Source organism: Hemitrygon akajei, chromosome 5, assembly GCF_048418815.1.
Source record: "Hemitrygon akajei chromosome 5, sHemAka1.3, whole genome shotgun sequence".
Classification (NCBI taxonomy): domain Eukaryota; kingdom Metazoa; phylum Chordata; class Chondrichthyes; order Myliobatiformes; family Dasyatidae; genus Hemitrygon; species Hemitrygon akajei.
In genome coordinates this window covers 79,773,394-79,801,187 of record NC_133128.1, presented here as the reverse complement: position 1 = coordinate 79,801,187, position 27,794 = coordinate 79,773,394, and the positions used below count along the sequence as shown (strand labels likewise).

Below are 27,794 nucleotides of genomic sequence, written 5' to 3'. Positions count from 1 at the left end.
ACTGCAGTTTTTCAAGTTGTTGTGTGCATAATCTCGGAAAGATGAAGGGAGAAAACATCTTGACTTCTGTCCTGTTCTTGTCTAAAGGTAAGTTGACCACTTTCTGCTCAGATAAAGAGAGTTCATCAAAAGCTATTATTTTCTCCCCTTTAGTATGTTTTTGATATTTAAATGAGAATTTTCATTACATTCTTAAGAGTTCCTTCCAAGACATTTTGGTAATATCTCAGTATTTATATAATACCAGAACTCATTGCTGAAAGTATATGTAAGTTCCCATTAGCGAGGAAGAACTTAGCTCAGTTGTACTAATAGACAAGTTAAATTCTTCCCTGATCTGTCATTTTAGAAAAATAATAAATGAAAGTAATTGCATTTGTGTTGTTTGAGGATACAGTATAATACTTGTTTTCTTTTGCTTTATCTTTTCAATTCTTCAATTCTTCCCAAAATTCATCGATAAAGTTTTCTCATCTCTTTCTATTACCAAGGTAGGAACTCAATATGATGTTAGAGTATTATAACATGCTATTTATCCTAGGCAAACATTTTAATGTGATACTTGTGTAAAATATCTGCCTTTAGAAGAAGAAAAATACTTAGAAAACATTGTTTAAATACTATTATTTCCAAATAGTAACTAATTAAGTAATAATGAAAATCTTTTAAAGTCTTCTGTAGATTAGTATAAGTTAGAGGGGGATGTTTCAAATACTGAACTAATTGAGAATTAATAACATTAGTAATATAACAAACAAACTGTTATATACTGGTAAGTCTTTGTAGCTAAAACAAAGTATTCATTTACTATGTTGTTCATGTGAGAAAGAAAATAATGTTTTTATAAAGATTTATTGAAACATGATCCTGCTCCTGATAATCTACATATTATCAAATGAGCATGTTGAAATATGACTAATTTAACTTCTAGTTATTCACAAAATAGTCCATTTGCGATTATTTTGGATTATTTCATACTATATTGAAACATGCCAGTGTTTATGCTCCACTTGAACATTTTCCCATCCAATCGTATCAACAAAACTCCTTCCCTTCTCCCTTACATGCTTGTCAAGCCTTCCCTTATAAATCTTTATACAATTTGCCAATCACTCAATGTGGGAGTGAGTTTCATATTCTGGCAATTCTTTAGATAATGTTTCTTCCAAGCGTCCTGTTGAATTTCTTGGTGATGTCCTCATTTGATGGCCTCTTGTTTTTCTCACAAGGAGAACATTCCCCCTGTATTCACACTCTATCAAAACCTTTATTTTCAAGATCTCAATTAGCTCATACCTCACTTCTCTGCTCCAGTTGAAAATTACCTCTTTGATTCATGCTCTCCTGAATACATCTTCTCTTGCTTACACCACCTTTGTAAATCTGCTTCCTCTTAAATGCCTCTATGTCCTTATTATGATATAGGGAGCTTAAATGTCAGTAGAATTCTTGATTGTGGTCTAACCATGCTTTGATACACGTTTAATAGAGTTTCCTTATTTTTCAAAACTATCCCTCTGGAAATAAACTCTACTGTTGGCTTTGTTTCTTTATGGTCTTGTGAACCAGTGGCACAACCTTAGTGTGTTTGTACTCTGAGATCTCTTTGTCTCTCCTCCTGGAACATCTAAGTAATAAGTGACTTCTTTCTGCCATTATTTTCTTAAATTTATCTATTATTTCCCCCATTCTGTGTGTTTATTTGTGCATTAGAATCAGCTATACATTTCAATTTGTTCGCATCCACAGCTTCAGAAATCGTATTTTTAGTTCCACAGACAGAATAGTTTTTTATCAGTTGTGACCAAATGTGGTCCCAGCATTGACCTTCATGTACACTGCAACCCACCATCATCCACCTTAGCCTTTACTCCAGTCTCAGCTCTTTACATTGAATCCAAAGAGGAATCATTCTGTTACCTACCACTAATACTCCATTCATTGTTTCTACTTATCAGTCTAATATGCAGTTCTTTATCTAAAGCCTTTTGAAAACCTACTGTGCATGAACTAAATATTTTCATTACCATTATCTACTCTCTCTTTTAACCCTTCAGAAAGTAATTGAATGACCAGGCAAGATTTTCCCTCATGGTGAATGTTCATTATCATGCTCCTCATTTCTAGACTTTGCTCTGATTGTTGGTAGGGGTGCCATTAATTTTCACATTGCCAATTTTAAGCTATTCATACATAATTTGATGAACATGTTGTGTTCCCCTTCTAAAATGTATATAGGCTATCCAATTGTCTGTCACTGAACCATTTTGCTAACAAATTACTAAATATGTGTTGTAATGACTATTACCTTCCTCCTGGATTATTTTGTAATTTTGTAATTATTTTGTAAAGATTTTATCCTTTATAGATTTCATTAAACTTAATTATTTATTCAATTTGCTCCCATTTTCTATTTTAAAGGCACAATATTTCATTATTCATCTAATTATTTATCGCATCATCCATTACCATGTCCCGTACTCTAGTTGCCCTATTAAATACTGAAGCAAAATAATGACTTAGTACAGCTGCCAACTTCCTATTATATTGTCCTATCCATTTTCAGTCATGACCTTTGCTTTATTGTTGACTTATGTTTTGAATATTTTGTTTGGCATCCCTTGATAACTTAACTTCATAGCTCCCTTTTGCCATCCTAATTACTTCTAACTCATTTCTCTTTGATCCTACAGTTTGCTGGCCATGTACGTAATACATGCCTCTGACTTAACTCTCAAATGTTCCCGTGTGTCTTTATTCAACCCTGAAGTCCCATGCAAGTTTATGTTCTTTCCTATTTTTTCTGGAATCTTGTTCAGCACTATATGTTTCTTCTCCTGCCTTTCTACAACATTGTTTGCCAGTATTGTTCTCAATTACTTTCTGTTCTCAGTGTCTCATAATCAGCTTTCCTCCAATCCATTAATATATTTTTGTCATACTTATAACTTAATCTGCTGTCATCTTAAAGCATATGTCCAGCTGTTCCCTTGCCTTGCTTCCCTCATTTGCTCTGGTTCATTCACCAGTACTAAATCCAAAAGCAAATCTTCCTTGTTGGGCTTTTTTTCCCTTTTGGTTTGAAAAGGAGCTGAAATATATTGTACAGCACACTATCTATGCAGACCATCATAACAATCTATACTAGTCTCACTTGCCCACATTAATTCTGTATCTCTTTCTGTCCTGTACATTCAAGTATCTGTCCCAATTCCTCTTAAATGTTGTTACTGTTTCTGCCTCTCCCTGCTCCTCTGACTGCTCTGCCAAAGACCAACTACTCATTATGTGAAAAAATTACCCCTCAGTGCCCTTTTAAACATCCTTTCTCTCACTTTAAGCCTATGTCCTCTGGTTTTACATACCCCTAACAAGGAAAACTGGCTATCCACCCTATCTAAACCTCTCATAATTTTATACAGCTCTCAGCACCTTTTCTACTGGGAAAATAGGCCTAGTCTAGCCAACTTCTTGATAGCTCAAGCCCCACCTCCCACCCAATTGACATAATATCCTCATAAATCTTTTCTACACTCTCTGAAGCTTAATCACACACTTCCTATAGTGTGGTTACCAAAACTACGTACAATACTCAAAGTGCAGCTTATCCAACATTTTGTACAACTAAAATAATGATGTCCAAACCTGCTACTCTATGTCTTCACTGATAAAAAACAAAGATGACATTTGCCTTCCTCCCTACTGTATTTACCCTTATGTGTCCCCATTTTCAGGGAATTATGAGCTGGTACAGTGGGGTTACATATATAAAATAATGGAGGAGCTCGGCAGGTTGGCATTATCTATGGAAAGGAATAAAAAGTTGATGTTTTGGGCCAAGACCCTTCATCGGGACCGTGAGGTCTGTCTACGCACAACACTCCTGTGCCCTGCCATTCACTGTGAATGTCCTGCCTTGGTTTAATTTCCCAACACATCTTTTTGCACATAGAAACATAGAAAGTCTACAGCACAACACAGGCCCTTCAGCCCACAAAGCTGTGCCATACATGTCCTTACCTTGGAAATTACCTAGGGTTACCCATAGCCCTCTATTTTCCTGAGCTCCATGTACCTATCCAAGAGTCTCTTAAAGGACCCTATCGTATCTGCCTCCACCACCATCACCAGCAGCTCATTCCACGACTCACCACTCTCTGTGTAAAAAACTTACCCCTGACATCTCAGCTGTACCTGCTTCAAACACCTTAAAACTATGCCCTCTTGTGCTAACCATTTCAGCCCTGGGAAAAAGTCTCTGACTATCCATACAATCAATGCCTCTCATCATCTTATACACCTCTATCAGGTCACCTCTCATCCTCCATCGCTGCAAGGAGAAAAGCCCAAATTCACTCAACCTATTCTCAACCTATAAGGCATGCTCCCCAATCCAGGCAACATCCTTGTAAATCTCCTCTGCACCCTTTCTATGGTTTCCATGTCCTTCCTATAGTGAGGCGACCAGAACTGAGCACAGTATTCCAAGTGGGGTCTGACCAGGGTCCTATATAGCTGCAACATTAACTCAATGCTCCTAAACTCAATCCCATGATTGATGAAGTCTAATGCACTGTATGCCTTCTTAACCAACCTGCGCAGCAGCTTTGAGTGTCCTATGGACTCAGAATCCAAGATCCTTCTGATCCTCCACACTGCCAAGAGTCTTACCATTAATACTATATTCTGTCATCATATTTGACCTACCAAAATGAATCACTTCACACTTATCTGGGTTGAACTCCATTTCCTACTTCTCAGCCCAGTTTTGCATCCTATCAATGTCCTGCTGTAACCTCTGACAGCCTTCCACACTATCCACAACACCTCCAACTTTTGTGTCATCAGCAAATTTACTAATCCATCCCTCTACTTCCTCATCCAGGTTAGTTATAAAAATCACGAAGATTAGGGGTCACAGAACAGATCCCTGAGGCACTCCACTGCTGACTGACCTCCATGTAGAATATGACCCGTCTACAACCAATCCTTGCCTTCTGTGGGCAAGCCATTCTGGATCCACAAAGCAATGTCCCCTTGGATCCCATGCCTCCTTACTTTCTCAATAAGCCTTGCATGGGTACCTTATCAAATGCCTTGCTGAAATCCATATACACCACATCTACTGCTCTACTTTCATCAATGTGTTTAGTCACATCCTCAAACAATTCAATCAGGCTCATAAGGCACGACCTGCCTTTCACAAAGCCATACCGACTATTCCTAATCATATTATACCTCTCCAAATGTTCATAAATCCTGCCTCTCAGGATTTTCTCCATCAACTTACCAACCGCTGAGGTAAGACTCATTGGTCTATCATTTTCTGAGCTATCTCTACTCCCTTTCTTGAATAAGGGAACAACATCCACAACCCTCCAATTCTCCAGAACCTCTCCTGTCCCCATTGATGATGCAAAGATCATCGCCAGAGGCTCAGCAATCTCCTGCCTCGCCTCCCACAGTAGCCTAGGGTACATCTTGTCCGGTCCTGGATACTTATCCAGCTTGATGCTTTCCAAAAGCTCCAGCACATCCTCTTTCTACATATCTACATGTTCAAGCTTTTCAGTCCACTCTAAGTCATCTCTACAATCACCAAGATCCTTTTCCATAGTGAATACTGAAGCAAAGTATTCATTAAGTACCTCTGCTATCTCCTCCAGTTCCATACACACTTTTCCACCGTCACACTTGATTGGTCCTATTCTCTCATGTCTTATCCTCTTGCTGTTCACGTACTTGTAGAATGCCTTGGGGTTTTCCTTAATCCTGTCCGCCAAGGCCTTCTCATGGCCCCTTCTGGGTCTCCTAATTTCATCCTTAACCTCCTTCCTGCTGGTTCTTCCCTCCTCTACAACCCAAAACGCTTCATTTTTCTTACATCTGTGTGCCTAACCAAGAGTCTCTTTCAGCCCCATCACCACCCCGGCAATGTGTTCCAAGCACCTCCCACTCTTCGTATAGAAAAGCTACCTCTGCTATCTCCCTAAACTTTCCTCTACTCATCTTGATTGGATGTCCTCTGGAATTGCCCATTGCCATCCTGGAGAAAGGGTGCTGGATGTTCACTCCTTCTATGCCTCCCATAATCTCGTACAACTCTGCCAATTGGTTTCTCATCTTCCTTTGCTCCAACAAGAAAAGCCCTAACTTGCTCAGCCATTCCTCATGTTCTCTAAACCAGGCAGCATCTTGGTAAATTTCCTTTGCCAGTTCTCTAAAGCTTCCACATATTCCCTATAATGAGGTTACCAGAACCAAACACAATATCCCAAGTGTAGTCTAAACTGAGTTTTATAAAGCTGCAACATTACCTTGCAGGTCTTGAACTCAATCCCCTAACTAATGAAAGTGAGCACACTATACACTTTCTTAACCAACCTATCAACTTGCACTGCAACTTTGCGGGACCTGTAGACTTGGACTCCTGTTGTTCCACTCCTGAGAATCCTGCCATTAAGCCTGAACTCTACCTTCAAGTTTGATTTTCCAAAGTGTCTCACATCACACTTCTGGATTGAACATCTTCTGCCACTTTTCTGCCCAGCTCTACATCCTGTCTGTATCTCGTTGTAACCTATGATAACCCTCTACAATGTCCACAGAATTATCAAACCTTCATGTCATCTGCAAACTTACCAACCCACACTTCCACTTCCTCAAAAAACACAATCAGGTTAATAAGGCACAATCTGCCCCTCATAAAGCATTGCAGAATATCCCTAATAAGACTATCTTGTCCAAATGCTTGTAATTCCTATCCTTTAGAATCCTCTCCATTAGTTATCCACCACTGTTGTAAAACTCACTGGTCTATAATTCCCAGGATTATCCAAATTAACTTTCTTGAACAATGGAACAACATTTTTCATCCTTCAATTCTCTGGTACCATACTTGTGGTCAGAGAGGACACAAAGATCATTGTCAACACACCTGTAATCTCTCTGCTTCCCAGAGTAACAGGGGCTGTTTCCCATCCAGCCCTGGGCACTTATCTATCCCAATGTTTTTCAGAAGTTCCAATCTCAAACTTCGGCTGAACATGCTCCAGCACATTAGTCTGTTCTACGTTGACCTCACATTCATTAAGTTCCCTCTCCCTGGTGAACACTGAAGCAAAGTATTCATTGAGGACCTCTCCTACCTCCAGGCATGTTTCACTGTTTAACCCTGAGCAGTCCTACCCTCACTCTTGCTATCTTTTTGTTCTTCATGTACTTGTAGAACACATTGGTGTTTTCCTCAGTTCTTCTCTCCAGGGCCTTTTCATGTCCCCTTCTAGCTCTCCTCTTCCTTTATATTGTTGCTATGCTTCAGTATATCATTGTTCCCTCCCCTAATTCAATAGATTCCTTGTTCTTCTCCATGGTAAATATAGACAACGTATTCCTCTTAGATCTTGTCCATTTCCTGTGGCTTCAGACATAGATCACTTAATGATCCTTAATGGGACCTCATCTCTCTACCAACCATATTTCTCTTAATGTACCTACAGAGTCTTTCAGAATTCACCTTAATCATGTCTATTAGTGATGTTTCATGGCCCCTTTCCCTCTTCTAACTTCCTTCTTAAGTGTATTCCTATATCCCTTATACTCTTCAAGGGACTCACTTGATCACAGACGCCTATGCCTGACTTGTGCCTCCTTCATTTTCCTAACCAGATCATTAATATCCCCCATCAACCAAGGCTCCCTAATCTTGCTGACCTTCCCCATTAATCTAACAGGAACTATTCCTATCTCATTTTTGAAAGTCTGCAACTTGCCAGATGTCCCTTTACATGCAAGCAGCTTCTCCCAATTAACTTCTGCAAATTCTTGCTTGATGCCATTGAAATTCACCTTCCCCCAGTTTAGGACTTTGTCCTACCCTATTCCATAACCATCTTATGGTCATTCATCCCAAACTGTCCCCTCACTGACATATAAAGCACTTGCCCAGCCTCATTTCCAAAGAGAATGTAATCCCTTCTCTAGTAGGATCATCAGATGTACTTTAGAAAACTTCCTTATAAAGGCAACTTGGAATTTGCATGATTCCCCCAATGTTCTATGTTCTGCTGCTGTTGCCTCCTCTCAGTCTCCTGTTCTTTCTACTTGCCCTTCTATTTTCACTTTCCACCTTTATTCTTGACCTCACAGTTACATCCTTATAACCACATAACAACTACAGCATGGAAACAGGCCATCTTGGCCTTTCTAGTCTGTGCCAAACGTTTACTCTCACCTAATCCCACCTACCTGCACCCACCCCATAACCCTCCATTCCTTTCCTGTCCATATACCTATCCAATTTTGTTTTATATGACAAAATCGAACCTGCCTCTACCACTTCTACTGGAAGCTCATTCCACACAGCTACCACTCTCTGAGTAAAGAAGTTCCCCCTTGTGTTACCCCTAAACTTTTGCCCCTTAACTCTCAACTCATGTTCTCTTGTTTGAATCTCCCCTACTCTCAATGGAAAAAGCCTATCCACGTCAACTCTATCTATCCCCCTCATAATTTTAAATACCTCTATCAAGTCCCCCTCAACCTTCTATGCTCCAAAGAATAAAGACCTAACTTGTTCAACGTTTCTCTGTAACTTAAGTGCTGAAACCCAGGTAACATTCTAGTAAATCTCCTCTGTACTCTCTCTATTTTGTTGACATCTTTCCTATAATTTGGTGACCAGAACTGTACACAATACTCCAAATTAGGCCTCACCAATGCCTTGTACAATTTTAACATTACATCCCAACTCCTATACTCAACGCTTTGATTTATAAAGGCCAGCATACCAAAAGCTTTCTTCACCACCCTATCCACATGAGATTCCACCTTCAGGGATCTATGCACCATTATTCCTAGATCACTTTGTTCTACTGCATTCTTCAATGCCCTAACATTTATCATGTATGTCCTATTTTGATCATTCCTACCAAAATGTAGCACCTCACACTTATCAGCATTAAACTCCATCTGCCATCTTTCAGCCTACTCTTCTAACTGGCCTAAACCTCTCTGCGAGCTTTGAAAACCTACTTCATTATCCACAACACCACCTATCTTATCTTAGTATCATCTGCGATGTTATCTTCCTGCGATGCCACGTTCTGCCTTGGTACTCCCTTACTTTCACTCTATAACTTATCTTTTTGCTCTCTCAGTGCAAGTTGTTCTGATTTTTTTAAACATAGCAGAACCTCTTTTCAGTAATTCCCCATTTGGCAAAATCAAATTTTCATATTCTGTAGCAGCAGTAATCTGGGTTCAATGTATTTTACTGGAACAATGTTCAGCAGGATCCAAGTCAATTATCCACGAGTCATCCAACAGGTTGTTGAGGTTTATCTGCTTTCTCTGAGCTACTAACAGGATGAAAAAGAGGATCAATCATGTAGCAGGCCTTGCAAATGTAACGGCAATGATGGATCTAACAGAACCAGGGGGATGATACGAGGACCATCAATGCTAGACTGTATGCCAGGTAAGAACAACTATTACAAAATTAGAAGGAACTTAGCTTAATTTTGATGGATATTCTTGAAAATCCAGTCAGGCTTTACTCTGAAAATAATCTATTTCACTATGAATCCGTGAAATAAAATTAAATACTTACTCCTGGAGAAAAATCCTACTTCTTGTATAGATCATTTCGTTGGCTGTTACACAGAACTGACTATTGGCATCTATCACAAACATTATAGGTCATTATTAGAATGTAATAATGTTGGGAAAATATGGAAGGTCATTAATTATTCTTTTCTTAATGTGATATTCAGGTGCATACTGATGGTCACTGAAGATTAAATAGATTTTCTTTCCCTACCACTTGTAAGGATGAAATAGATATCATAATCAATCAGCTTCAGAGTCACAAAAACGTTGCTCAGTCCAGACACCATTAAATTACACGGAGACGTTCATGTACGATAGTTGTTAGTGATTGAAATTCACAAAGTTGCCCTGGTTAAGTCCAATACGTGTTAATGCTGCACGAATGGAGATTGTTTTTATGCAAAGAACTTGCTACATGTCTCTAACACGATGTTCACTCCTTTTTGTGTCTGCAAGCTTCGTGGCAGTTTGCTCTGCTGTATGCTGAACTGAGGCTCTGGGCCTACCCGGCTGCTCCAGGCATTTGGGGTCTATGGACTCAATTTTGGTTGGAATGGTGTTGCTTGCTTCTATTGTTTGTATGATTTGTGATTTTTCCTTTTCTCTGCGCATTGGTCCTTCTTTTTAAATTGGGTTCTTTTGGGTTTCTTGCTTTGTGGCTGCCCGTAAGCAGGCAAATCTCAAGCTTGTATAATTTATACGTTCTTTGATATTAAATGTATTTTGAAACTTTGAATGGGGCAGTTTTGTCCCATGTGAAAAGGGTGCAAGGTATTTGTGATTCAGTTCATGGCAACACCTATTTAACACCTGGTGACCCTCTGCATAATTGCACACAATTTTTTTAAGCTTTGCATGTCCCTTTAAGATCACTACTAAATAGACAGATATAGTTGGTTAGTTGGTCACAAGTTGAAGGTCATTGGGGACAGAATAAAGAAACTAAAGTTGAAAGCAAGGAGGATGTGGTGCTGAAAACTATTCCGGAAACATCGCTGAATGTCATGAATCAGCCCAAGTTAAAAAGACTACTACAGCTTGTTAGTAGATTGAACTCAGGCACTAGCTGCAGGAAGCAAAGGGTGTATAACAGTGGTGATAAAAGGGGTATAGAGAAAATTATTTGACAAAATATTCAATTCTGCTCATCTCAAGGTTCTTCGAATAAACCACATCAATGGTTCATATTAGCTTTCCTCCCATTCTGTATGTCAGTTTTTCCTTACGTCATTGTCGTATGATATTTGCTTAACTACTACTTCCTTTTCATCTTTGGATTCCCTTGAAGCTTTTGAGAAGGGCAGAAACAAAGTGGGAAACCTTTACAGCTATCTTGAGTATTCAGAATTAATGTTATTTCTTCCTTAACCCACCAGCTTTCTCTTTTTGTCCAGTCATCTTTAAGGTACTGCAAGACTGGTTTTGTGCACTTCCAATTTTCAATATTTTTATAAACAAAAGGAACTTTATTCACAATAAAAATAGTTACAATTGTAAACCATGCAACACTTCTTCATTCTTGCATCCATAGACAATGCAGTTTGTCAAATAAACTCTTTTCGGGCTTCCAGCCGGGGACAGGTATCGATTAAACTATTGTGCCGTGCCAGTGGCTTCTGGCACTGCCTGACAAAGAAAGCCATTGAAATAAAACTAGAGGAAAAGAATTTTAACAAAGACCAAGGTCTTGCTCTATAAGTAAGAACTGGAATTGGATTGTAAACAAGGTGGGAGAGCAGGAACCTGATTGGATGAGGACTAACCAATCAGGTGGAATGGATTTCGGGGCTATTAATACCACCGAACTAGACATGCCCAGGCATCATCGGTGATGAAGATGGCAGAGTGTGTCATCAAAATGTCAGTTATACCTGTACCTGTCTGGAAACCCAAGAAGAGTTTATTTGTCATATACACTGGGAAAGCACCAGATCCTTTCCCAATACTTTTAGTGTTAAATTACATTGTTTAAAACCAATAGCATTGTTGCCACTCATGTGGCCCCCTGGAGTGGTACACTCCTGCAATAATTGAGAAGTTCTGCTACTGGACAGGGAAGGGCTAGGTTGGGTCCCCGGCCACTTCCTGTTCAATTGAGGAAGAACCCTACGCTGTGGTAATTCCATACCGAGCCCTTGCAGTGGCTGTACCAAGCTTTAGTGCATCCCTCAGCAGGATTTCCCGCAGCCTGGAATGTGCCAGTTGGCAGCATTCTTCCACGGACATCTCGATGTGCTGGTGGACCAAAGGGCACCTTTCATTGGGTTGACGATCTTCCTGCTGCACTCAATGTCCGTCTGTGTGTGTGTGTGTCCCTGGGGACAGCCTGTAGAGTCCTTTGTCATGTAGCTTGCTCAAGACATGACACAAGGCTGTGCATCTTTCTCTTCACCGTCTTCGCAAACCTGCAGCCTGCAAAGAGGTGAGCACCCACCTCTTCCCCATCGAAATTCCATCACTGAAAGTGGCACCTTCAGCTATTTGGATCTTAGGCTTATGAAATCACCCTCTCTCCGTATACCCTCTTAAGGACAGAATATAGAGGCAGGATGATTTTACACCTACTTCTTTGACCAAACTTTTAGTTAGTCATACGGCTTGATATCTCCATATCTGGCTTACAATCAAATATTGTCTATTACTGTAGCTGTTGAGTTTTTAGTCTGTTATTAAACGTGTTATTGTTAAAAATGATGCCAACCTGCAAGGAAACTCATTTACATTCACAATTACAAAGGTCTTTCAGGAAAAACCTTTGAAAGTTATTATTAATTGTTTGTTTTCACAGAGTGTCCTTATCACCGAGCCCTTGGGTTTGAATCTGGAGCTGTTACAAAAGATCAGATAAGTTGTTCCAATGAAGATCATTACACTGGCTGGTACTCTTCATGGATATCGAACAAAGCACGAATTAATAGCCAGGGTTTTGGGTAAGTAATCACATCCCAGAATTTTGCATCCTTACTTTTAACCTTTACTTTAACACCCTGTTTGAAATTTCAGCAATTTCTTTCTATTTAATTGGAATTTTAATTGTAATTTATCATCAGATGAAATGGAAATTTCCAACAGAACTTGCTGTGCCAAACCACAAATCGGCCTAGTCCTATTGACCTGCACCCAGATCATTGCCCTCTATATCCCTCCCATCCATGTACCTATCCAAATTTCCCTTAAATGTTGAAATTGAACCCACTCCCACCACTTCTGCTGGCATCTTGTTCCATGTTCTCACTGCCTTCTGAGTGAAGGGGTTCCCCCTCATATTCCCCTTAAACATTTCACCTTTTACCCTTAACCCATGACCTCTAGTTGGAGTCTCACCCAACCTCAGTGGCAAATGAAAGCCTGAATTTACTGCATTTATACCGCTCATGATTTTGTATACCTCTGTCAAATCTCCACTCGATCTTCTATGTACCAGGGAATAAAGTCCTAACCTATTTAACCTTTCCTGATAGTTCAGGTCCTCAAGTGCCGGCAACATCCTTATAACTTTTCTCTGCACTCTTTCAATTTGCTTACATCTTTCCTGTAGTTAGGTGATCAAAACTGAATGTAATACTCCAAATTCCATCTCACCAATGTCTTACACAATTTCCATATAACATCACCACTCCTATACTCAATATGTTGATTTATGAAGGCCAACGTGCCAAAAGTTTTCTTTATGACTATCTACCTGTGACGCCACTTTCAAGGAATTATGGATCTGTATTCCCAGATCTCTGTTCTGCCACACTTCTCAGCACCCTACCGTGCACCATGTAAGACCTACCCTGGATGGTCCTCCCGAAGTGCAACTCCTCACATTTGTCTGCATTAAATTCCATTTGCCATTTTTCCAGCTGGTCCAGGTCGCATTGCAAGCTTGGATGGTCTTCCTCGCTGTCCACTAAACCCCTAAACTTGGTGTCATCTACAAATTTGCTGATCCAGATGATCACATTATCATCTTTCGTTGATATAGACGACAAACAACTGCAGACCGAGTACCGATATCTGCAGCACACCACCAGTCACAGGCCTCCATTCAGAGAGGCAACCATCTACAACCACTCTCTGGCTTCTTTATCAAAGCCAATGTCTAATCTAATTTACTACCTCACCTTGAATCCAAGCAAGTGAACCTTCTCAATTAATCTCCCATGTGGGATCTTGTTAAAGACCAAAATTCATGTAAACAACATCTGCTGCCTTGCCTTCAACAACTTTCCTGATAACTTCCTTGAAAAATTCGTAAGATTGGTTAGACGTGACTTACCACACACAAAGCTATGTTCACTAGCCCTAATCAGTACCTGTCTGTCCAAATACTTATATATCCAATCCCTTGGAATACCTTCCAGTAATTTCCCCACTATTGGTGTCAGGAGCACTGGCCTATAATTTTGTGGTTTACTCCTAGAGCCTTTCTTAAACAACAGAAATACAATAGTTATCCTCCAGTCCTCAGAAACCTCACCTGTGGCTGAGGATGTTTTAAGTATTTCTGAGAGCACCCCAGTAATTTCCGCACTAGCCTCCAACAGGTTCCAAGGGGACCATTGCTAGGCCTTGGGGATATATACATTCTAATTTACCTCAAGACACCAAACCTCCTACTCTGTAATCTGTATAGGATCCATGGGCTTGCTGCTGCTTTGCCTCACTTCTATAGGCTCTGTGTCCAGCTCCCGAGTAAATACAGGTGCAAAAAAATCCATTGAAGATATTCCCCATCTCTTTCTGCTCCACACAGAGACTACCACTCAAAACTTCCAGGGGACCAATTTTATCCCTTGCTAACCTTTTGCTCTTAATATATCTGTAAAAGTCCTAATGATTCTTCTTCACCTTGTCTGCCAGAGCAACCTCACGTCTTCTTTTAGCCCTCCTGATTTCCTTAAGTGTTCTGTTGCATTTCTTATACTCCTCAAGAACCTCATTTGTTCCTGCCTGCAATGCACCACCTTTTTTTTCTCAACCAGGGCTTTAAAATCTTTCAAAAACTAAGATTCCCTAAAACTGTTAACCTTGCCTTTTATTCTGACAGGAATATACAAACTCTGTTCTCTCAAAATTTCAGTTTTGAAGACCTCCCACTTACCAAGTAGGCCTTTGCCAGATAACAACCTGTCTCAATCCACACTTGCCAGATCATTTCTGATACCATTAAAATTAGCCTTTCTCCAATTTAGAATCTCAACCTGAGGACCAGGCCTATTCTTTTCCATAATTACATTGAAACATTATGATCACTAGATGAAAAGTGTTCCCCTACACAAACTTCTGTTTCCTGCCCTGTCTCACTCCTTAATAGGAAGTCTAGTGTCATACTCTCTCTAGTTGGGACTTCTATGTACTGATTCAGGAAACTCTCCTGAACACATTTGACAAACTCTTGCCCATCCAGCCTTTTTACAATACGGGAGACTCAGTCAGTATGTGGAAAGTTAAAATTACCTACCATCACTACCAATGTTTTTTTGCAAAAGTCTACCATCTCTCTACAAATTTGTTCCTATATATCCCACAGACTGCTGGGTAGTCTATAATATAATCACATTAATGTGGTTGTACAGTAGCTATCTTATTCCTCAGCTGCACTAGACGAGCTCTCCAGTCTATCTCCCGACTAAGCACTACCAATACATTTCCCCTGACTAGTAACGCCACCCCGCCCCCTTTAATCCCTCCTGCTCTGTCTAAAACAATGGAATCCTGGAAAACATGAAACATGAATACGTTTAAATATGGTAACGCAACTATTTGAATTTCTGAATAAAGTTGTTGCAATATTTTATTGGGGGCACAGTGAACAGCAATGAAGACTATTAAAACTTGCAGTGGGATCTGGACCAACTGGAAAAGTGGGCTGACAAATGGCAGGTGGAACTTAATGCAGACAAGTGGGAGGTTTTGCGCTTTGGGAGGACAAAGCAGCGTAAGGCATTAGGACATATACAGTGAGCAGAAGGGCACTGAGGAGTGTAGTAGAACAGAGAAATCTGGGAATTCAGATCCATAATTCCAGTTACAGGTCGAAAGGGTCATAAAGAAAACTTTTAGCACATTGTCCTTCATAAATCAAAGTGTTGAGTACTTTAATTATGTTAAAGTTCATAAATCAAAGTACTATGTACACAGGAATTGGGATGTTACATTGAAGTTGTATCAAACATTGGTGAGGCCTACTTTGGAATACTGTGTGCAGTTCTAGTCACCTATCTACAGGAAAGATATCAATTAGACTGAAAGAGTACAGAGAAAATTTACAAGGATGTTGCTGGGTATTGAGGACCTGAGTTATCGGGAAAGGCTGAATAGGTTAGGACTTTATTTGCTGGAGCACATGAGAATGAGGGAAATTTGGTGGGTATAGATAGGGTAAATCAAGCCGACATTTTCCACTGAGTTTGGGAGAGACTACAGCTAGGGGTCATAGGTTAAGGATGAAAGGTGAAATACTTGAGGGGAACAGGAGGGAGAGCTTCTTTACTAAGAAGGTGGTGAGAGTGTGGATTTAAAAAGCAAACACAAGGAAATCTGCAGATGCTGGAAATTCAAACAACACACACACAATGCTGGTGGAACACAGCAGGCCAGGCAGCATCTATAGGGAGAAGCACTGTTGACGTTTCGGGCCGAGACCCTTTGTCAGGACTAACTGAAAGGAAAGGTAGTAAGAGATTTGAAAGTAGGAGGGGGAGGGGGAAATGCGAAATGATAGGAGAAGACCGGAGGGGGTGGAGTGAAGCTGAGAACCGGAAAGGTGATTGGTAAAAGGGATACAGAGCTGGAAAAGGGAAAGGATCATGGGACGTGAGTCCTTGGGAGAAAGAAAGGGGGAGGGGAGCACCAGAGGGAGATGGAGAACAGGCAGAGTGATGGGCAGAGAGAGAGAGAAAAAAAGAGGAGGGGGATAAAAACTAAATATATCAGGGATATATATCAGGGATGGGGTAAGAAGGGGAGGAGGGGCGTTAACGAAAGTTAGAGAAGTCAATGTTCATGCCATCAGGTTGGAGGCTACCCAGCTGGTATATAAGGTGTTGTTCCTCTGACCTGAGTGTGGCTTCATCTTGACAGTAGAGGAGGCCGTGGATCGACAGTGCTTCTCCCTATAGATGCTGCCTGGCCTACTGTGTTCCACCAGCATTTTGTGGGTGAGAGTCTGGAACTAGCTGCCAGTGGAATTGGTAGTTGTGATCTTGATTTCACATTTAAGAGAAGTTTGGATAAGTACACAGATGGGAAGGGTGTGGAGTGGTTTCGTCCAGGTTCAGATCGATGGAACTAAACAGAATAATAGTTTGACATGGACGGGAAGGGCTTAAGGGCCTTTTTCTGTGCTGTTCTGCTCTATGATGATTTAATTTATTAATTTTACAAATAAACTTCTTTGGATAGTATAAGACTTTGAGATGAACCTCAGAAAAACAGTCTGGGTGCATTACAGTTCGGTATGGCAGCTGTTCTGGCACAAGAATCTGCAGAGAGTTGTACACAGAGCTCAGTACATCACTAAACTAGCCTCCCCTCCTCGAGCTGTATACAGACTTCTCGCTGCCTCAATAAAGCAACCAGCACCCACCACCCCAGACATTCTCTCTTTTTCCCTCTCCCACTGGGCAAAAGGTACAGAACCCTGAAATCACATACCACCCAGCTCAAGGAAAGCTTCTACCTTGCTGTTATAAGACTGATGAACGGGACGATGATGATGCAATTTAGTCCACCAGCACTGAACTTTCTCTGTAGCTTTCCCAACTTATTCTGAATTCCGTTATCATTTTGCCTTGTCTAATAATTAGATCTGCATAAAGAGCATGCAATTTAAGCTTTTCATAGTACCTCAGTACATTTGACAATAAGAAGCCAATTCCAACCAATTCCAATTCCATTTGTTCCCTGAGTCTATGCTGCCACCCAAAGCAATGCCATCACTCTCATTCATCTACCTGACACTAATTCCCACAAAGATGTCCATCAGCTCCCTCTTGAATTTCCCACACCTATTCACACCAGTGGTGTTGTGCAGTGGTTGATTCCATCATTGCTAGAGAAGGGTCCTGGCCTGAAAGATCGACTGTTTACTCTTTTCCACAGATGCTGCCTGCCCTGCTGAGTTCTTCCAGCATTTTGTGTGCGTTGCTTTGTATTTGCAGACATTCTCATGTTTGTACATCATTGGGGTGCAGGAGGAAACCAGAACATGTGGGGGAGACCCATGCAGTCAGGGGAGAATGTCCATTCTCCACATAGACGGCAGCAGTGGTCAGAATCAAACCCGAGTTTTAGGAGATATGAAGGAGCATTGTCAATATAATATATAATAAGTGACTGATTCCTGAACCAAACCCATTGGAACGTGGCAAAGCCGGGAGCTGGTTGCTGAGGTAGTGTCAGGAAATAGAGTGTTAACACAGGAACAAGTTATTAAGAAGAGGGACGCCTCACGTCTTAATAAGCTGGTGAGGAAGGCGGGCTCTGTTGTGGGCAAAGTACTGGAGAGTTTAACATCGGTAGCTGAGCGAAGGGCGCTGAGTAGGCTACGGTCAATTATGGAAAACTCTGAACATCCTCTACATAGCACCATCCAGAGACAGAGAAGCAGTTTCAGCGACAGGTTACTATCGATTCAATGCTCCTCAGACAGGATGAAGAGGTCAATACTCCCCAATGCCATTAGGCTTTACAATTCAACCGCCAGGACTTAAGAACTTTTTAAAAGCTATTATTAATGCTTTTTGAGATAGTGATTTAGATGCATATCATATTTTTTACTGAGTTAAGTATTGTATGTTATTAGTTTTGCTACAACAAGTGTATGGGACATTGGAAAAAAAGTTGAATTTCCCCATGGGGATGAATAAAGTATCTATCTATCTATCTATCTATTCTTAACATCAATGTTTTGTCAGCAGTTTCCCTGACGATTGAAGCAACCAACTTGCAGAGATGGTATAGTAAGATGAAAGTGAGAACAGATCCCTGATAGGATTTCTGAGCCATTCTCATCTCCATAGTGGACATCCTTGCTTCCACTGCTTAACCTGATTCCATTTATGCCCTGCTGCTATCGGAAACATTTTATCAGAGCACCATGGAAACTCGTCTGGTTACACCCTTCTTCAAATGAAGCCAATTATTCTTGGGCTTAGCAATCCATTCAAGCCTGCATGAGAGGCAGGTGGGAGCCTTGGTCCAACCATACAGCCAAGAGAGCACATCTCCAACAGGGCAGTGGCAGTCTGACTGGCAGGTTGCTCTGCTTGAGTCCAAGGGGCTGCACGTGAGAAGAGAGAGCAGTTGCTCTTACAACTGCAGGGAGAACAGATGTGATTCTGGCCTCGGCTGCTGTCAGTGTAGTGCTTGTTCTGTAACTGTGTTTGTTTCCTCTGGGTGCTCTGGTTGCCTCCGTGTCTCAAGGATTCACTGGCGAGTTAATTAACTATGGAATCAGAATCAGAACCAGGTGAAATAAGTCACTAGACTTATTTCATACAATTGTTTTGGTGTGGCAGCAGCATGCACAAGACATTCCCCTTTGCTTTCCAGTCCTGATGAAGCATCTTTTGAAACTTTGAGCACCTTCTCCAGGACAGGAAACATTATCCCTGCCTTTTCCGTGCACCTTTAAGAACCCAAGGCAGATCCCAATGCAAACACAATTTTAATTGGCAATTGGTTTACAGTTGTGTAAAAATTTGTTTTGCAAGCCATCTCAACAGATCATTTCAAACCAGTGACATCAAAGCATCCAATGTGCATGCCTCATTGGAAAGATGTTGAAGATTTAGAGAGGGTGTAGTGGAGATTTACCAGAGTGCTGCTTGAACTAAAACACATATCTTACGATGAAAGGTTGAACTAGTTAGGGCTTTTTCTCTTTGCGGTGAAGGAAGATGAGAGGCCACTTGCTTGGGCTGTATAAGACAACAAGAGCCATAGAAAAAGTGGCAGAAATGTCAGGGAGAATGTCAGGGGTAGGTAAGTGGATGGAATGCACCTACTGAGGGTGGTGGTAGGGGTAGATGCAGTAGATTAGAGACACTTAAGAGGCAGATGGTGAAAGCAAAATGGAGATCTATGTGGGAAACAAGGGCTAGATTTATTTCAACTTTGTGGGTTGAAGGGTACTGCTATACGTTCAATGAAGGGCAGTACAGAAAGGAGAATATAGTTACATCTACATAGGAGTACAATGCAGGCAGAAAATGGTGTGCAAAGGCAATGACGAGGTAGATTGGGAGATCACGAGTTCATCTTCATCGTGCTTTGCTCACACACACACACAGATAATTATGTAATACTTAGATGGGCTCTAGCTATCTGTCTGAGTCCCAAACATTGCATAACTTTTCGGCTGTTTACAGGCAACTTCTCTGTGTTCCCTATGTCCAAGCTTCTCTGTTCTTCATAAAGAATGAACTCCTGCCTTGGGCTGTGTCAGTCCCCCTTGGCTGAAGACCTCTGATTTGGCCTTCATTGTCTTTGTTAGGTGCTATTGATGACCACAGTGGGACAATTGATGCTGTGTCTTGCTCTGGAGTCTCACTCCACCCAGAAAATTCTCTCAACCTGATTAATTGGATGGCAAGGTGGGAAGGTCACTTCTTCAAAAGAGAATGATGACTCAGGAGACTGCAGATGCTGCAGTCTGGAGTATTGGACAGTCAGCTGCAGGAACTCAGCAGGACGATGCAGAGTTTTGGTCCAAAGAGTCAGCAACTACAGATGCTGTCCGAGCCCCTGGGTTCCTCCAGCACTTTGTCAATGGCTCTGAGTATAATGAGTTTCGGGGAAGTTTTAAATGCTAAATGAGGTAAGGGCAAGAAACTGAGTGTCCATTCAAGGTGCCTCTCTACTGTTACTCTGTCTCTGTACTGACACATGTTCAGAATTTCATCAATTATTGACGGGCCAACATCATGGTCAGTAATTCCTGTTCTTGCCACACTGTCGGTAAAAGGATGAACTCTCAATGTCTGGCTGGTCAAGTTTACTGGGTTTGGATCTACGACTTATCTAGGGTCAGATTAGGCAACCTCCTCAAGATTGCTAACCCCCTATCCTGAGGAGCTGCTTGAAGATCCCAGAGAGGAAGAAGCTTGTTGAAACACAGGGTGCAGGTAATGTGGATGGATGGGCAAGTTTTCTCATATTTGGCAATAATTCTGGTTTGCTCTTAAAACAATAGATCCAATTATACTCACATTTGATTACCTATATCTTTAATTATTTTATTTATTTATTGAGGTACAGGTTGGAATAAGCCCTTCCTGCCCTTCGAGCTGCGCTGCCCAGCAAACCCCAAATTTAATCCTAGCCTAATTACAGGACACATTACAACCTGCCAGCTGGTATGTCTTTGGACTGTGGGAGGAAACCTGAGCAGCTGGGGGAAACCCACGCAGTCACAGGGAGAACAGACAAACTCCTTACAGACTGCAGCAGGAATTGAACCTGGGTCACTTGTACTATAAAGTGTTGTCCTAACTATTACACTATCGTGCCATGGTGAAGTAACACTGGGCCATCCAGTTGAAGAATAAAAACTTGTCACTGTTTTAAGAGCTGTTGGGATTGCCCTGGACCTAATTCTGGAACTATTTGTCTAGCTGCACTGCACTTTCTGCGCAACTTTTTCACTACATAGAAGCTGGCTTCTGCCCCACACTTTTCTAGTCCTGGTGAAGATTTTCAGCCTAAAACATTGACTTAAGTGCTGAACCAGATGGATTAAAAAGGCTGGCTGTCGGGTCCAGAGGCCTGGGTTGGGCCTGTCTGATCTCTGCTCCCTCCGTGGCATTTACTCCGCTCTGCACTGCACTGCACTGAAGCTGAGGTTATGGCCTGCTCAGGCTGCTGCAAGCTTTATATCTGAGGAATCACTTTCGTTCTAAATGTCACTTGCTTGCTTTTATTTGTACAATTTGTTTTTCTCTCTCTCTCTGCACATTGGGTGTTTGACGGTCTTTTTTTTACTGGGCACTTTTGGGTTTCTTTGTCTTGCGGTTGCCTGTGAGGAGATAAATCTCACGGTTGTATAATTTATACATTGATAATAAATGTACTTTAAACTTAGAGCTGTTTATTCCCCTCCATATATGCTACCTAATATGCTGCATTCTTCTAGAATTGTTGAGGCTTTTCCCACAGAGGTTGGGTGGGACTACAACCCAAGGTTAAGGGTGAAAGGTGAAAAGTTCAAGGGGAACATGAGGGGAAACTACTTCAGTCAGAGGGTGATGAGAGTGTGGAACGGGTTGCCAGCGCAAGTGTTGCATACCAGCTCGATTTCAATACTTAAGAGAAGCTTAGATGGTAGGGATGTGGAAAGCTATGATCACAGTGCAGGTCAATGGGAGTAGGCAGCTTAAATGGTTTGGCATGGACTAGATGGGCTGAAAGGCCTGCTTCGTGCTGTACTTTACTATGACTGTGGCAACCTGGTGGTCTCTTTGTTGGCTGTACAAATTTGGAGAGGTGTTCTTTTCCATAATGGGTCAAGCAGCACTCCTGATACACATGACAAAGGTAATGGGAAGAGACGGCTGTGGTGGTAATTGCCATAACATATCAGTGATGACACATGGATAAATGAGGTTAACAAATGTGTCTTCAAATACTCCATGTCACCAATGAACAACACATCCACATTATACATCAACATTCTCTGTCAATGCTGAACCTAACATCAATAATCCACTGTGGGTTTATTGGTTCCGAAGTGACCAATGTGGGAACAGCTAACTTGCCCACAGATGGGATTCTATGGTGGTTTTCCCCAAGCATCACTTTCTTAGGGCTTTGAGTATTCTCACCCTATGGCCTCAAGGTTCCCAATACAATGCAAATACTTCTCCATCTTGAGTGGTGATTGGCCAGAGTTTCTTAGGAGTTAGTGGGAATGTTGCACTTCTAGAATTGCTCTTAACAGAATATAGTATAGAGCATCTGCTTCAGAAGACCGATGTCAATTTTGGAAACAATACAACCTGCCAAGAATTAACTGAGAATAACCTAGGTCACAGTGCTATAGATTTTGGACTAGACTAACACATTCCCATTGTTTACTTATGCTTCTGATGAATTCAAGTGGATATATGGAGACAGTATTGGTACCTTGAATTGCTTCCTGTAAATAATAGATTTCTGAAGCTTATAGGAGGGAGAGATCTTAGCTAATGCCTTGTAGACGATGAGTTTTGTATCATGGTTATAGTATTGAAAAACACCCATCTCCTCAAACTGTGCAAGCACATTGAAGGTGGTGGTAAACTGACTCTGGACCTGTACTCTATAGAGTTCAGAAGGATGGTGGGGGATCTCATTGAAACCCACTGGATATTGAAAGATCGAGATCTGAGTTGATATAGTGAGGATGTTTCTATAAGTAGCAGGATCTAGAATCTGAGGTATACCCTCAGAATAAAGGGGCATTCCTTTAAAACTAAGATGAGGAGGAATTTCTTCAGTGGGTCGTGAATCTGTGGTATTTGTTGCCACAAAGGGCTGTTGTGGCTATGTCATTGGTTGTATATAAAGCAGGGATTGATTGACTCTTGATTAGTAAGTGGGTTAAAGGTTATGGGGAGAAGACAGGAGAATGGGTTTGAAAAAATACTAGCCATGATTAAGTGGTAGAGCAGACTTGATGGACCAGATGGCCTAATTCTGCTCCAGTATTTTATGGTCTTATGTCTACCTGCAGCAAGTAGTAGCTTCCAGTACATGAGATTTGGTCTCCATTTCCCAGTGACTGCCAGTAAGCCTTTATTGTTGGAGTCACTTGATGCAATGGGGACAATGCCTCAATGTAATGCACCACCATTTCCAGTTACTGTCACCATGTGTGATGTAAAGTCTGGATGTGGTGTTTCTTCGCCTGAAAATCTTGCAACCAGAGGTGTGATATACAATAGTACAGGTATCAGAGTGGCCAGATAAAAAAGAACATACAGGTTTCTGTGTAGAGGACTCAATTGAAAGAGCCTGTAGAAGGCTGCAAGGTATGGGTGGGTGACACAGCGTATGGAGAGAGAAACAGTGAATGTTACAGGTCCAGGATCTTTTGACCCTTTAATTTTCATGTTAAATGAAATACTTAGTGTATTGGGAAGCAAGCCAGAAATTTTGTCTGTCTATACTTAACGCTTCCTCGGTAAAGCAACCATTATAATCAAAAATCCCATCCAGCAGGGCCATTCTCTCTTCTCCCCATTCCCATTGGACAGAAGACACAAATGCCTGAAAACTAAGCTCAAGGACAGCTTCTATCCATATTCCGATTCAGATCTATTCATCACTTATACATCAGGACATACGGTGAAATGTGTCATTTCCATTGACAAACAACACACCTAAGGATGTGCTGGGGCTAGCTCACAAATGTTGCTACACACATTGGTGCCAACATAGTTTGCCCACAATGTTCAGCAGAAGAACACAAGCAGCAGCAACAACAAAGAAAATCAACAAGAGCCAAAAAAAGTCCTTTCCCACCACCCCTGCAGTCAGGCCTCCAACCTCAGGACAGACCTCAACCGGGCTTCCATACCTTTGCCCTGGTGTCACAGACTTCAGGCCTCTGACTACTTCAGGACACGCCGATCACACAACTTTGATTTTTGGGATTCAACCCCAAAATTTGCTGATCACGGGACTTTGAACTCAGGACTTGCCAATTCCAGGACTTTGACCTGCAGGCCTCCACTTCCAGACTTGCACAGACCACACTCTACTTCATCATGGCCTTGCACCTTACTGCCTAGCTGCACTATACTTTCCCTAATTGTAACACTCTGTTATCGTCTTCCCTTGAACTATCTCCATGCACTGTATGGACATACAAAACAAGGTTTTGTTTTCTGTACCTTGGTGCATGTTACAACAATAAACCAATTTATCAAGCTGAATGTCAAAGAACATATGGGAGGCAGCATCTTGGAATATTTCCTTTCCATGAGTGCACTATTAAGGATCCTATCAATTGTTAAGTAGAGTGAGTCCATTAATTTGAACAGAGAACACAACAATGAGTTAAATATATTAAATTGTTTGAGGGCTTTCTTCTGGTTTAATTATATGAAGTTCCATTAAAAAAAAAGTTTTTGAATGCTTTTTGGCTTTTAAAACACTGCTAGAGTCCTCTGCTATGCAGTCCTGGTCAATCAGCTGAGTAGCAATTGTCAATGAAGTTGGTGTTCAAATAGCCACTCTAGGCGACAGCTGATTCAATAGGAAAATAAACACTGTGAGTTTACTTCTATGAGTTATAGTGTCTGTTGTTATTTGTATATCCACTATGTATAATTTGATATATATTTTTGTTCCAAATTTTTATTATTGCCTTTCTTCCCTCCCACCCCCACAATGCATACAGGTGTGCATGGCTATCAAGATACCAGGACAATCAGCAATGGCTTCAGATTGACTTGAAGGAAATCAGAGTCATTTCTGGGATAATAACTCAAGGGCGATGTGACGCTGATGAATGGATGACAAAGTACAGTGTACAGTATAGAGCCAATGAAACCTTTAACTGGGTTTACTATAAAGATCAGACAGGAAACAATCGAGTAAGTACTCAAATCTATCCAATAATTCAAAGGGTAAATAAAAAGGTGAGGTAATGCCTTCTCTGTCACATGTGACACTTGCAGCTTAGTTGTGGTAGCCCAGAGCCAGCAAGCGCTCATTAGTTAACCTTTTCATTCCTGAGATAATTCTCATAAACCTCTTGCAGATCCTCTCCAATGCCAGCACATCATTTCTCAGATAAAGGGGCCAAAACTGCTCACAATACTCTGTTTGGTGACCAATGCCCCAGCATCACGTCCTTGCTCTTGTATTCTAGTTCTCTCAAAATGAATGTTAACATTGCATTTGCCTTTCTTACCACCAACTCAACCTGCAAATTAACCTTTAGGAAACCTGCACAAGGACTCCCAAGTCACTTTGCACCTCAGATTTTTGAATATTCTCTCCGCCTAGAGAGTACTTTGCTTGTATTCCTTCTACCAAAGTGCATGAACATACATTTCCAACACTATATTCCATCTGCTACTTCTTTGCCCATTCTCCCAATGTCTTACTCCTTCTGCTGACTCCCTGCTTCAGCACTACCTGTGCCTTGATCTATCTTTGAATTGCCTGCAAACTTGGCCACAAAGCCATCACATATACTGTGAAAAGAAGCAGCCCCAATATCAACCACTATGGAACACCACTTATCACTGGTAGCCAAATAGAAAAGGCCCCTTTTATTCCAACTCTTTGCCTTCTGCCAATCAGCCAATCTTCTATCCATGTAAGTATCTTTCCTGTAATAGCATGGGCTCTTTTTTTTTAAGCAGCCACATATGTGGCACCTTGTCAATGGCCTTCTGAAGATCCAAGTAAACAACGGCATCCACCGACTTTCCTTTGTCTACCCTACCTGTTATTTCCTTAAATGATTCCAACAGACTTATCAGGCAACATTTCCATGAGGAAGCCATGCTGACGTTGGCCTACTTTATCCAAGTGCCCCAAAACCTCATTCTTAATAATGGACTCCAATATCTTGACAGCCACTGAAACCAGGCTAACTGGCCCACAATTTTCTTTCTTCTACCTCTCTCCCTTCTTAATGAGAGGAATGACATTTGCAATTTTCCACTCCTCCAGAACCATTTCAGAATCTAGTGATTCTTTAAAGATAACTAGGAATACCTTCACAATCTTTCCAGCTACCTCTTTCAGAACCCTAGGTTGTAGTCCATCTGACCTATCTAGCTTCAGCCCTTTCAGCTTCCAAAGCACCTTCTCCTTAGTAAAAACAACTATTCTCACTTCCTAACCCCAAATACTCTTGAATATTTGCTAATGTCTTCCACATTGAAGACTGATGCAAAATACTTAGTAAGTTTGTCTGCCATTTCTTTGTTCCCCCCCACCCCATTTCTACCTCTCCAGCATCATTTTCAAGTGGTGCAATATCCACTCTTGCCTTGTTTTATTCTTTATATGTGTGAAAAGTTCAATAAATTGTCTGGTAAACACCTGCAAAAAGTACCATTAAGTTATGTCTGCATCCTACCTTGCACCGGATCTACTCACCTGTTTTCAGACAGATATAATCTCCCAGTTAATATCTTCACTCTAAAATCCTTGCTATCAAAACTCTCCATGGTTTCTCCTCTCCAGCTCTACACACCTGCCAAGATGCCCTAAATCTCGGCATTCTCTCCCAAGCCTCTCTAATTTCTTTAAACACCCTTAAATTTGCCCTTTTGATTCCGGTTCTTCAAGACAGCTTAGAATGTTTTATGTAATAAAGCTGTCATTTAAATGAAGCTACAGCTGCTGCTAATAGTGTTATTCCTAAGAGGCACAGAGGTACTGAAATGGCATACTGCAAGGAAATAATTTTATCCTGCTGGGTGGTTGTTTGTATTTGTCTTACATACGGCATTTTTCATTGTTTGCCAGGAAACACCTCTCTGGGAAGGTATATCACTCAACCACTGTATGCTGAAAGCTAGGTTATCATTAAGTTTTAGTTCACCTTTATAGAATTACATTTTTGCTCCCACAGGTGTTCTATGGAAATTCAGACCGATCATCATCAGTACAGAATTTCCTGCGTCCTCCGATTGTAGCTCAATATATTAGAATTATACCGTTGGGATGGCATGTTCGAATTGCTATCAGGATGGAACTACTTGAATGTCTGAATAAGTGTTAGCAATAATGATCTCAACAGATGAAATAGCATATCCTGTTAAGAAAAATATGGGCTTTGTTTAAAATTAACAATTAAATCAGCTTGGTTTCCATTTAATTCTATGTTTAAAACTTGAAATTCATCAACTTTAATCTAGTGACTTTTAAAAGAATATTTCTTGTAAGAATCAAATTAAAATTAATTTCTAGTGGTATTGTGTGATCTCATTGTTGTCCTACAGATTGGATTCAGTCCAGAAATGACAGTCCAAAAATCTTGAATTAAAACCTATTCACCTGCTACCTCTGGTCTTCTGACCCCTATTGGCTCATTAAATACTTAGTGTAAAAACTTCACTCTGATTGAGTAATCCTTTAAACTTCTCATGCATCTACACCTCCTGGCACAGTGCCTTTTCATCTCTTAGGATGGCCTTGGAGGTTCCAAGAAGTAAAAGATAAATATGGCATATTTTGAAAGTAATACA

The 27,794-nt window shown here is 41.0% G+C and overlaps 1 protein-coding gene across 1 annotated transcript; it reads left to right on the top strand.

The window, feature by feature from the left end:
* Nucleotides 1-27,521, top strand: rs1a (retinoschisin 1a). Its single transcript, XM_073044589.1, has 6 exons — nucleotides 1-87; nucleotides 466-491; nucleotides 9,367-9,478; nucleotides 12,398-12,539; nucleotides 24,983-25,178; nucleotides 27,179-27,521. The coding sequence occupies exons 1-6, from the start codon at nucleotides 42-44 to the stop codon at nucleotides 27,326-27,328; spliced, it is 672 nt and encodes a 223-aa protein (XP_072900690.1). The 5' UTR covers nucleotides 1-41; the 3' UTR covers nucleotides 27,329-27,521.
* The last annotated feature ends 273 nt before the right edge of the window (nucleotides 27,522-27,794 follow it).